At 41.6% G+C, this 12675-nt stretch overlaps 2 protein-coding genes across 3 annotated transcripts; both read right to left on the bottom strand.

Moving 5' to 3' along the window:
* Positions 1 to 2863: 2863 nt before the first annotated feature.
* On the bottom strand, positions 2864 to 3544 carry LOC119555937 (ctenidin-3-like). The gene is made up of 2 exons (XM_037867643.1): positions 3145 to 3544; positions 2864 to 3012 (listed from the first exon to the last, which is right to left on the bottom strand). The coding sequence occupies exons 1-2, from the start codon at positions 3542 to 3544 to the stop codon at positions 2864 to 2866; spliced, it is 549 nt and encodes a 182-aa protein (XP_037723571.1).
* A 3434-nt stretch (positions 3545 to 6978) lies between these two features.
* On the bottom strand, positions 6979 to 12397 carry LOC119555912 (loricrin-like). Of its 2 annotated transcripts, XM_037867604.1 has the most exons (3): positions 11061 to 12397; positions 7981 to 8193; positions 6979 to 7859 (listed from the first exon to the last, which is right to left on the bottom strand). In XM_037867604.1, exons 2-3 carry the CDS (start codon positions 8095 to 8097, stop codon positions 7185 to 7187), a joined length of 792 nt encoding a protein of 263 aa, XP_037723532.1. In that variant the 5' UTR covers positions 8098 to 8193; positions 11061 to 12397; the 3' UTR covers positions 6979 to 7184. The 2 variants fall into 2 exon arrangements, with proteins under 2 accessions (XP_037723532.1, XP_037723531.1); XM_037867603.1 differs by having other exon boundaries at positions 7981 to 12397.
* Between the last annotated feature and the right edge of the window lie 278 nt (positions 12398 to 12675).

Genomic DNA, 12675 nt, shown 5'->3' with positions numbered 1-12675 from the left:
TATAATATTATTGACTGTTGGGGTATTTTTCTTATATAAAGCTAATATAAATTAAATAATTGAATATCAGATATAGCTAAATCCCACCTTTAAAGTGGGGTGATATTTTTGATTATTACTTTCCAAAGATATCTTCAATCCCAAATTACGTACAATAATTGGGCCATCCATTCTCTGCTCTTGCGCTTCCTGTCACTCCCGTTGCAGCATCTTTAATGGCTCCTTTCTCCAGCGATTTTCCATTTTCCGCTTGTCCCAATTCCGCCAATGAAGTCCCCAGTGGAGGTATTAAAATTCCGCTTGAAATGGAGCAGAACCAAAGACAGTTCGATGCTGCGATTCTTTCCAATCAAGAGTGCAATTTGCAGTGGAAAATGCGCCAGATGGAATGCATAAAATTGGGAAACGGGATTGGGAATGGGGAATATAAGTAGAATGAGAGCAGAATCGGGTGAGTTGTCCCCCTTTAATTTTCCACTGTGGAAAACCAGCAAGGCAAGAAAAACTTTCAGCTTGGCAGAAAAGCGGGCAAAAGGCGGGTGAGAAGCGGATTGGTTCCAATTGCAATTGGCCAAGTTGACCAAAAACCTGTTGACGCTTTAAGGAAAAGCTCAAGTGAAGCCAAGAGAGGAAAATGTACACGCAGAGAAAACAAGGGCTCTTTGGATGATGTTGAATATTATATTATTTGCCTTTAGGCAAGTGAAAAAAGTAAATAATTAATAGTGCGTGGAAAACAAATCTTTCTTTCTGCCCCTTCAATTGATTTCCAAGAAATTCAAAGAGAAGAGAGGCGCCAAAGGAGTTACCATTTTGCCTGAACGCTCGAGGAAAAACGCGAAACGAGTTTTTCCAGTAGAAGACGTAGGAATCTGGCTCATCCGCAGCTGCTCGCTGAAAGACAGAAAAATCGAAAAAAAAAAAATCAAAAGAGAGGGGACAAGTGGAGAAGTTGTCAAGAATCTCCAGGCGAATCGATCAATAACCTTTTCATCAAATCCACTGAAGGGAAGCGAAGAAAATAATGTCGAAACTCGGTTGGGATGATTGCTGATCCATATCTCAGCAATTGAACTTCAAAAACATTTACAAAGAAGAGAGCAGAAGTCATCAAATGCCAAACACATATAACTGGGCTAAAGTAAATAAATAAATAAGTTTTGGAAATGGAGGTCACCTAAAAATCATCTAATTAAAAAAATTAAAGTAAAATCAAAGATCTGTTATTATAACCCCTTCAAAGCGACGTGAAAGCGATGCATCTTTGTATATCCCACCTTTATAATTGATTAAAAAATCTAAAAATACCAACACCATCTTAGGATCCTCGGTTATCCCAGATACTCCTTTGACTTCCTCAATTTTCGGACTCACCCACGCACAAATATGGCGTTAAAGCGAGGAGTGGGGAAAGCATGAAATTGGCTGTAAATATCTTTCACCCATTGCAAAAGTTGTTTTGGCATTTTTCGAACATGTTCGTTCGTTGTTTTCCTTTTTTACTTGTTTACATTTTTTCACAGCCCGCCAAGTTAGTGGGCAAACTGGTTTTTATATTGCAAATATGTGGGCATGGTTATTATTAAATTGTGCGAAAGCCAGCACCGCGGAGGGGGTGAGGGGTATACCCCTACCTATAGGTATAAAAATGCCTGTGGGATTCAAGTTTAAAATCCCTGTGAGATGCGCCCATCATTTTCGGACTCCTATGATGAACGATCAATTAAATTTAAAAGTGGCGTTGCTGTTTTCCTGCTTTTGGATTCTCTAATATTTTAACAAAACAATTTTTTTTTACCGAAGGTCGCAAATTTAATGCACTTCATTTTCGATTTTTTCGTATTTCCAGTAGGTTTCAGAAAGGGAAACCAAATCTCCACTTCTAGATTCTATAACTTGGGTAATCGGATTCCGTTTAAGAAGTGGGATACCTTTTTGAATTTATGGTTGAATTATCTAATATTCTACATTAGAATCTTTCTTTTACACGAGGGTTAAAAGTTTAACCCATTTTCATGATCGATTTTTCCGTATTTCCAATGGCCTTCAAAATAGGAACCCAAATCTGAACTTCTAGATTCTATTCTTTGAGTTATTTTTATCCGATTTCGACGTGGGATACCTCTATGAACTCCTAATTAAATATCCTAATATTCTGCACTCAAATATTTATTTTAAAAGAGGGTCAACATTTTAACCCATTTTAATGTTCTATTTTTCCGAATTTCCAATGGCTATCAAAATGGGAGTCTAAAAATGTACTTATAAATTTCATAACTTGGGTTATTATGTTCCTATTTTGATGCGGGATACCTCTATGAGTTTGTGGTTGAATTCACTAATAATTTACATTAAAATCTTTCTTTTCAAAGAGGGTTAAAATTTTTGCCCATTTTCATGTTTGATTTTTCCCTATTTCCAATGGCTTTCAATATTGGAACCCTAAACCGTACTCCTAAATTCCATAAAATGAGTTATTGGATCCGGATTATGAATTTGTGGTTGAATTCCCTCATATTTTACCTTCAAATCTGTCTTTTATACGGGCTCAATGGCGGTATTGGTAAGAATACTCACTTTTCTGGGTGTCTGCTAATCCGTCTTGTTTAATAAGCTATTTAATTTCCATATTTCGACCACTGCTTTCAGGATCTAAGGTTTTGGGCTGACTTTTGAGTTTTAAATAAGTTGTCTTCATTATTTTCTTGCTTGCTACTTTTCATTTTATTAACTTTTTACCAATGTATTTGTTTCACTTACGCAATGTTTTTCGGCTTTCACAAGTTTAAAATATTTACAGAACAGCTTACAATATTAAAAAAAAAGATAGTATCCAGGTTGAAAATCTTTTGGGCTTGGAATCCTACCAGCTGCCTGCATAGGCATTCGCAGAGGCCTTGGCGTAGGCGTTATTGCCACCGCCGCCACCACAGGAATGGCAGCCACCACCTCCTCCGCCGGAGGCCCAACTATTGGCACTGCTGCTGGCGTAGGAGCCACTGCCTCCGCCGCCTCCACCACCACCTCCACCACCCCACTGGGCAGGTGCTCCGCCGCCACCACCACCCCATTGGTTCTGTCCTCCTCCGCCGCCTCCTCCATTGTGGCCACCACCACCACCACCTCCTCCCCACTGATGGCCACCGCCTCCTCCGCCACCGCTGTAGACCGGCTTAACGATATAGACATCTATGGTTCTGCCGCCTCCGCCGGGATGGCCACCGCCTCCACCTCCGCCTCCATGATATCCGCCGCCACCTCCACCGGGATAGCCACCGCCTCCTCCGCCTCCGTGGTATCCTCCTCCGCCATTGTAGCCGCCTCCTCCGCCTCCATTGTAGCCTCCTCCGCCGCCATGTCCTCCACCACCTCCACCTCCCCAGCCGATTCCACCGCCACCACCGAATCCTCCACCACCGCCGATTCCTCCACCGCCACCGAGTCCGAGCAGCTTCTTCTTCAGTTCGAGCAGATGGGGTGTGCTGAAGTCCACGCAGCTGGCCAGGATTAGCAGCCAAAAGGCAAAGAGCTGCCGGTGCCTCATCTTAGTTGACTAGTGTTGATATTGGAGTTCCGGTTCCGGTTGAAGATAATGCTGATGCTGATGCTAATGCTCCTCCAATCCGTTCTATTCGAGTGCAAGGCTGGTGGCTAACTAGTCGTCAACCTGTTGGGGTGCATCTTTATATATGACACCCATTGTTTGACGCTGCATCGTTGTCGTCATCACTGGGAGCCATCGGATTCTCTCAGGCGATCGGGTTTGAACAGATAGGGGGAGTTACTTATACAACAATAACGTTGGCCGGCGGGCATTAAACATTAATTACTCAATGGGTCAGTGCAGATACTAAAATCGGGGACTTTCCAATGCCCTGACTAGTTCTACAAAGTTCTACCTTTGAATTCGTGCTCTTCAACGAGTTATATCATTCTTAAATAGTTATACAAAACTGTACCTTCCAGTGTTCTATACCTCTCTTTAAATATTATTCAGATTAGGTTACATTAATCAGAGAATATATTTATATTCTGTGGTAGTTTAAACCGCAAATTGTGTGGTTAACCGCAGAATATATTAATAATGAATTAAGCATTTTAACAGTTTTAAATTGTATTGTATTGTATAGTACTTATGAAATCCAAACAAGACAGATATATAAATAAGTTCTTTACAGGATTACACATCATAAACGAAAATTTCGATATTGTAATAGTACTGGAATGTAAAGATTACGCATACGCCAAGTTACCCGAAAATCGGGGAGTGTATCAGCAATTATATGCATGACATCTGCTGGAAAATCCCTCTTACTCATCTGCTAAATAGGAGAGAATCAGACAGAGTGGAGAATAAATCGGGGGAAGATGGAACCAGTGTATCTAACCTGGCCTTTATTTTACAAGGGTCAACTAAGATGTAACTCGGATCAACAATTGTCCAGATGTCTGATGATAGAACACCTTCATATGTCAAGTTTCTTTTTCTGTAGCCAACTAAGTACATTCAATGTAAGCGTATTCCGACTTCGTTAAGATGGGTAATTGTTTTCATTCTAAACTCATCAGTATGTGAGAAGCAATTGGAAAGCTGAGCTGCATAACTATATTTTAGTAAAATCGAAAAATCCCCGGAATCGAAGCAGGTGCCTTAAGGAAGCACCACTGAAAAGCGGATGCTTTTCCAACTGGCTGGAAGTCCCAGATTTCCTGGGCTTTTAGTAGAGGCAATCCGGGTCGCAGTTCAAGCAATACTTGATTCAATATCTTTCCGTATTCTTAACCCAAACTTACAAACACATTCATTTACAAGCAATTTACCAAACAAGAGTAAACAATAGTTTTATGGAACGCACCAAAGTTTGACATTCGGGGCCCATTTTAAAAAAATAGACATATTTTGTTATTAGGCTGATAAATACCTAACGTATTGCTTGTTTTCGTGTTTAACTAACTCATAATCGATAGTATCTGAGCTTTCACATTCACATAGCCATAACGTTTAAGTACTTTTTAAAGTCTGTTCTGCTGAAACTACTATATATTAATTAATTTTTCTCTATTATTTATTACAGGAATGGAATTTCTCTGCATTTTCTGGCCGACCTTGATAGCCCCTCGTTGCCTTCGACTTTCTCCTGCTATAAAAATCCAAAAGATGGGGGAGCAAGGCAACAAACATTAAAGCAAACAGAACGTACGTCTCGAGTGCCAAGCACTTCAATTGAAGCACATGAACCTGGAATTCAGCCTACCATGGCAGCCAAGAGCTCCATTAATTGGATATTCAAATGCAGGCACTGATTTTGTAAAACAATTAAAGTAAACCTGATAGTTTTAGTTTTATGTATTAAAAAAAAACTGTATATTTTATCAATTAATATAATATAAGTTCTATATTTTGTAACTATAATAAAATAAAACAAAATACATATGTAAGATCTTCTTTAATATTATTTTGGGCAATGCCTTAAAGCAGGCTGTAATTTAAATTTTTGTATAATAATATTGTGGCATACTTTTGGGCAGTCGCATTTATACCTGCAATGCAATTTGTGTTACCTACACTTGGGCGCAGCTGGGATTTCAGATTTCGCAGTCGACCTACTGGAATTTCTGTTCGCCTGGTACTTCAAATCGGAGAATCTCCCATTTTGCCCGACAAAATTGACCACAACTCGGATCAGAATTTACCGAAATCCAAATTTCTTGATTTTTTTAATACCAGGCGAACATAATATTTAGCAAGTGGCTGCTGGGCATTTAAATTGAATTAAAATGCATACTTTATTAAGTATTATTAAATTATGTTAAGTTTTTTTTTTTTAATTCGAAATTGATCTGCTAAATTGAATACATTTTGAATTTTTATTGTCAATCATTAATATCAAAATTTAAAATTAGGTACTATCAAAATTTTAAAATTAGGTAGTTTCCACAATTTAAAATTAGGTATTTTTATACCCGTTACTCGTAGAGTAAAAGGGTATACTAGATTCGTCGGAAAGTATGTAACAGGCAGAAGGAAGCGTTTCCGACCCCATAAAGTATATATATTCTTGATCAGGATCACTAGCCGAGTCGATCTAGCCATGTCCGTCTGTCCGTCTGTCCGTCTGTCCGTCTGTCCGTCTGTCCGTCTGTCCGTCTGTCCGTCTGTCTGTCCGGATGAACGCTGAGATCTTGGAAACTATGAGAGCTAGGCTATTGAGATTTGGCGTGCAGATTCCTGATCTTCTTACGCAGCGCAAGTTTGTTTTACGCCCACAAACCGCCCAAAACTGTTGCTCCTACAGTTTTGATGCTAGAATAAAAATTTTAACTGAAATGTATTGTTCTCATCAATACCTATCGATTGACTTAAAAAAAAGTTTGCCACGCCCACTTTATCGCCCACAAACCGCCCCCAAACTTCAAAAAATCGTAAATATGAACGTGGATATCTCGGAAACTATCAAAGATATAGAATCAGGATTTCAGATTTAGATTCCGAACCTTTGTACGCAGCGCAATTTTGATACGCGAGTATGCCACGCCCACTCTAACGCCCACAAACCGCCCAAGCCTGTGGCGCCCACAATTTTCATGCTAGATACAAAATTTTAACTGAACTGTATCGGTCTCGTCAATACCTATCGATTGACCAAAAAAAAAATTTTCCACGCCCACCCTAACGCCCATAACGCTTAAATCTGTCTACCGCCGGTAGGTGGCGCATTTCAGTCTTGCTGTGCTGCTTGCTTATTTCCATTTCCCTTTGGTCCCTTTAGCTGAGTAACGGGTATCTGATAGTCGAGGCACTCGACTATAGCGTTCTTTCTTGTTTAAATTTAAAGCGCAGATTAGAGATGAGCAACTCGTTGTTTTTATCACAAATTTGTCACAAAGGCAAGAAAATATGAAAAGTTTTGGGTTATTTTTTAAAATTATATAATCTTGACCTTGCAAACGAAGTAAAAAAGTTTAGGAATTAACAGTTTTAGGGTACATTTATTTAATATACAAATTGTGTGTTTCAGGCAAATGCCATTTGCTACATAGTCTCATGCTTAATTTAGTAACAGTTCTGTGGGGCAGGGTAACAAAAAAACAAAACAAAACAAATGCTTCTTGGATATGTACAGTATTTACAAGAGTGGACGCGGATTGCCTCGATGGTGGCTTCCTGGGATTCCAGGCTGGGATTAGGCCCAACCGCCGGCGGGCTGCCAACCGCCACCGCCGCCTCCTCCGCCGGAGGACCAGCCTCCTCCTCCGCCACCACCGCCTCCATGGCCACCGCCGCCGCCACCTCCGGAGCTCAGCTTGATGATCTTGATGACCTTGGTGCCGCCGCCGCCGCCGCCACCTCCATGGCCACCACCTCCTCCGCCGCCTGATGACCAACCTCCGCCGCCGCCGCCTCCTCCTCCGGAAGACCAGCCACCTCCTCCTCCACCGCCGCCATGTCCTCCTCCACCGCCGCCGCCTACGGATCCCAGGCTAATGATTTTGATGAGCTTCACATCGCCTCCGCCGCCGCCGCCTCCGTGGCCACCACCACCACCTCCTCCTCCGGATGACCAACCACCTCCTCCTCCGCCGCCTCCAGAGGACCAGCCACCACCTCCTCCTCCGCCGCCGCCAGAGGACCAGCCTCCACCACCACCACCTCCGCCGCTCTCCGTGATCACTTTAATGATCTGCACATCTCCTCCACCGCCTCCGCCTCCATGGCCGCCACCTCCTCCTCCGCCGCCAGAGGACCAGCCTCCACCACCGCCGCCGCCTCCTCCGCCGGAGGACCAGCCTCCTCCGCCGCCGGGCTTCGGCTTGGCCGTCACACTGGCCGCTCCAATGAGCAAGAGACACACAAAGGCCTGAAACGTAAGAGAACACTCCATAAGAATCACTTGAAAAAAATATATGTGAGAACACGCTGCGCATGCGCAATATTTTTCAATTAAATAATAATTCTATGGTTATCCTGGCGAGCCGTACTTTCATCGCTTGGAACGCTCCGTTTGGGTTAACTAGTGGGTTAAGTGCGAATCCACAACTGACATGACCACCGATGGCAGCCAGAGTTTTTATACCAAACCACAGGCAACATAACATTAACCGGAAAAGCTTCGCTCTGCCAGAAAGCAAAAGGAAAAACCATTTTCCACGCTCGCCGTGTGGTTGGCAGATGTTGGAGGTGCTGCTGGGGCACTGCGAAAAATAAGATATATTGGTTATAGTAATATATATTTATATGTTTCGGAACTACGAAAATAAATGTATCTATTAATTAAGGTATCTTGTATAACATTTGATTTACTTACTAAAAGCTTGGTATTATTTTTTAAAGTGCTGACTAACTTGAATAAATCATTCTGAACTTCAAGATATTTATTTCTTAAAGGAACTTCATCGTAACCACTTGTCAGGTATATTAACAGATTTAAAAAAGATCTGATTATACTTGAACATTCTGTGTATTATTTGGTACCTCAAGTTATCTACATATCTTTAATCCGATCCATTAAGCGCTTACTAAATATTTTATTGATCTTCAGTTTTATGAAATATTAAATTAATTTAAAGGCTCCGAAGTAAATTATTCTGTACTTCGAGGTATAACTTTCTAAAAGGAACTTCAACTTGACGCATATGTTAGGTATATTTTATACCTTGAACATACTATTACTAGGCACCTTAAAGTATTTTTCTTAAAACCTATATATTCAGTATTTTCTAAATATTTGCATGGTATTATTTTTTGAAGTGCTGACTGACTTGAATAAATCATTCTGAACTTCAAGATATATATTTCTTAAAGGAACTTCATCGTAATCAGGTATATTTTAAGTTTTTAAAAAATATCTGATTATACTTGAACAATCTATGTATTATTTGGTACCTCAAGTTACCTACATATCTTAAATCCGATCCATTAAGTGCTTACTAAATATTTCATTGATCTTCAGTTTTATGAAATATTAAATTAATTTAAAGGCTCCGAAGTAAATTAATCTGTACTTCGAGGTATAACTTTCTAAAAGGAACTTCAACTTGATCCATTTGTTAGGTATATTTTATACCTTAAACATACTATTACTAGGCACCTCAAAGTATTTTTCTTAAAGCCTATATATTCAGTATTTTCTAAATATTTGAGGGAACCTAAATTTTTTGTAATATTCAAGTAATTTAAATGTATTTTCTCTCAGTGCATCTGGTATGAGCCACCACATTGGCGCAATGTGGGCCAAATGCTGCCGCATCATCGTCGCGAAGTCGCCATTAGTCAGGGGGGAGGACTCAGGCGATGGGCCTTACTTTTGGGATCTTTTAGTGTTGGGATGTTGGGATGGGGTGGCAAAAGGCAGCCGGCAGCGGGCGAAAGCTGCTGTGCAGACAACTCATAACTGCAACTCCATTCGATTGTCGCATCTGCAACAGTTTGTAGTCGGCCAGCGATTTGTTTGTATAGCAAATGCGCATCTCCCGCCAGACAAGTTGCTGCTGCACCTTTCCCATTGCATAATCCGCAGCGGCAAATGCAACTGCAGCAGCAGCAGCAGCAGCAGCAACATCAGGCCAACTTGCAACTTGCGGCGCTGTACAATTGATGCCATTATTTGATTTGCATCTGCATCTGGGGGATATCGCTGGCAATTTGGCCCAAAACGATGACAAAGCCCGGCGGCGGAGGCGATCAAACTGGCCACTGCCAGTTGATCCATCATTTTGGGCGTGACGAAGGCGGATTCGATGCAGCCACGAATCGCAGGAAACCAGAAAATTGCCGCAGCCAAAATGCATTCCAAAACATGGCCAAAAAAAATGTCCAATTCGTTAGGCTGGAATTAAGATGAAGATCTATAAAGGAAAAATGCCATATGGTAATTTTTCATGTTGATCAAAGGAAAAATTAACTACTATATTAACAAAACTGCAATTAAATTGCCACTTACACATAATCAGTAGCTCATTAAAATAAGATTTATATCTAATACAATACAAAGAGTATTTAATGTACCTTCAGCAACAATCACTAAGTGTTACGTAAGTCATTATTCAGTTTTTTAATTACCCACAGACAAGGGTGTTAAAAGTGGGACATCCTTTTTAGCATAGGTGCGAAACTTTAATTTAAAAGCAATCACCATAAATTCGATTTATGCAGCATCTTTGATTTTCACTTTAACTGCAAGACATTCGGTAAAACAGTGTTCACTATTTTAATTTAAAAACAAAATAAGCAAGGAAAAAAATTATAGAAAATAAATTTATGACCTATTTTAACAAAAAATCTTCAAAAAATGTGAGTAATTGAAAAGAGCTCTATAATGCAACCTCATGAAAGTGAGATTTGCTTATCTAACACACTAAATATGGATCATTCGGTGACTTAACTTCAACTTTCCAACCTAAACACCTGCATACCTATATGTTGCAGGTGTTTTTTCAGCTCCCGTAAAATGCAATTAACATGCGAAAACTCCTCCATTCCGCTCCCTCATTAAGATGCCCTGCAAATGGGGGGCGGCTTTCGCGACATTTTCGGGGGCGTGGCCACACTTTACTAATTGCAGATGCCACCAGACGAAAGTGCAATTTGAGCGGTATAATAAATCCCGCATCAGCATCTCTTACACAACTCGCAAACTCATCTATAGATATGGAAATCGGTGGTAAGGGACATGGATGACACATGGAAAAGGGGCAACAAGGCGGCTAAAACAAAGTAAACAAAACTGGCGTCAATTGCAAACGACCCAGACGCGAATTTCCAATGCAAGTTGCAAGTTGCTGCTGTCGCCGCCAGTTGAAGTTGCACATTGCAAGTGGCAAGTTGCCAGTTGCCAGCCGAAAACGCAACAACGAGCTGAAGGTGAGCGAAAAGGGGGCGGATGGCGATCCCAGATCGTTGGATATATCAAACTCCTAAGCAGCAGACAGCTGATGACTCAGATGGGGGATCGTTTAAGATGGAATCACTGCCATTAATGGTTGGCCAAACTTTTTTTGATCGCCTCCATAAATCTCTGTAAAATAGAAAATGCCAAAATTATATTTCTATGAATACGTACCGGCAAATATCAGATTGATATAGGGGTTTCGGGGCCTCGAGCCACATGCAACGAGGAAGCGCAGCAACCTCGACCCATGGCAGGTCTCCATTTGGGCCTCCTCCGCCTCCAACCTCCAGCTGCAGACCTCCGCTCCATGGAGCCGCCAGTTTTTGTAGTGTAGTAGAGCAGCGGGTCAACGTTCCGGGGGCTTCGTTTAAATTACAATGCAGCTCAATGCTCGAAGCTCGAAGGAAAACGTGTTTGCTGTCTCTATGAACTTTATGATACTTTTGGTTTTGGTGTGTGCCGCATGTCCACTCCTCCCTCCCATTATTTCCCACATTTCGGCGTGTAATTTTCGTATCGAAGCTGGGTTTTCAGCCAGCAAGACAAAAGCACTCAGTGGATCAAGCCAGAAAGAGAGACAGAGACCTTCCAGTTTCCGGATCGTTGCGTCACCGGGTTTCCTGCTTCGATGGGCCGGCCAAATAAATCAGCAAATCGAGAGCCACCGCATCCTGCCATATGGTTACGAAACACACTGATCATCCTCATCCTTTCTCCATTGGGTCACATCCCCAATAGAGGCTCACTTTGTCGTACACTTTTTGGTTTATTCAATAGTTATGCATAGGTTCGTTATCGTTAGTAATTAGGTAATTTAATTAAGTTTAAAGTGATGCTCTCTGTTTACATTGCATGGGGGTTTTCTTCATTATCATCATCAGTTGTCCTAAATTGTATAATTCATTTGTAATCTCTGCTCTCTCGTTTCGTTAAATATTCAATTGGTTAATTATTGCAAACGTTACACGAGTATATATATACCATACATATATAGAGAGAGAGAGGGTTGTACGTACAATTAACGCTTATAATGCTTAGTCCTAGGCATATGTATGTTACGATATATTATAGCTATGAGTATCCAGCCCAGAATTGAACTATTTATAGAGCAAAAAAAGAACAGCACTCAAAAAAAAAAAAATAGAGTATTAGGGTTTTTGGGGTGTTACGAGTAGTTAAAGATAATTTTCTATGCGAAGACTAGACTGATTGATCGCTTTATACAGAGCACGCTCTCTTGACTAGACATGCGATGACTAGATGACTAGATGGTCGATGGTTGATGGTTGGATAGACGAGTTCGAGTTCGAGTCCGAGGGGTTCCCATTGCTCCTCCCTCCGTTAGCAACACCTTTCAGGTACTTGGAAAACATCCTCTTGGCGGGGCAAAAGGAACCCTAACTTTGGGATGGGCAGTAAGCAGTGGCCGGTCAGCAGTCAGGAGAGCTGCGATGCCCGGTCGGGGATACGGCAGGTCACTCGCTCAATCCGGGCGAGATCATGCCGTCTATGGGCTCCAGCTATTGTTCCATGATGATCGTGTCCTCGGACTTCACGTTGCCGGAGTTGATGGCCTCCATGGCCTTGCTCAGCAGGGTGGCGTCCTTCAGGCTGACCACCTGAACCAGCTGGGGCTCCTGGCCGGGCCCGCCCTGGATCATCATCTGGTGCATTCCCGGCGACATGGTGATGGTCTCCAGTTGGTCGCCGTTCTCCACCTGTTTGGGAAAAAAAGAGGGTTCACAAAATTAGTACAATTCCGTATTAATATATAGATATATGGATC

Source organism: Drosophila subpulchrella, chromosome X, assembly GCF_014743375.2.
Source record: "Drosophila subpulchrella strain 33 F10 #4 breed RU33 chromosome X, RU_Dsub_v1.1 Primary Assembly, whole genome shotgun sequence".
Taxonomy (NCBI): Eukaryota; Metazoa; Arthropoda; class Insecta; order Diptera; family Drosophilidae; genus Drosophila; species Drosophila subpulchrella.
This window is presented reverse-complemented; position numbering and strand designations above follow the sequence as displayed.

Bases quoted from the DNA above. Each gene is read 5' to 3' on its own strand.
- LOC119555937 (XM_037867643.1), bottom strand. From the start codon at position 3,544: ATGAGGCACCGGCAGCTCTTTGCCTTTTGGCTGCTAATCCTGGCCAGC. The intron at 3,013-3,144 runs GTGGCCATCAGT...GTGGTGGTGGAG, and splicing joins CAGCGGTGGCGGAGGAGGCG to GCGGCGGAGGCAGTGGCTCC.
- LOC119555912 (XM_037867603.1), bottom strand. From the start codon at position 8,097: ATGTTATGTTGCCTGTGGTTTGGTATAAAAACTCTGGCTGCCATCGGT. The intron at 7,860-7,980 runs GTACGGCTCGCC...CTTACGTTTCAG, and splicing joins GAGCGTTCCAAGCGATGAAA to GCCTTTGTGTGTCTCTTGCT.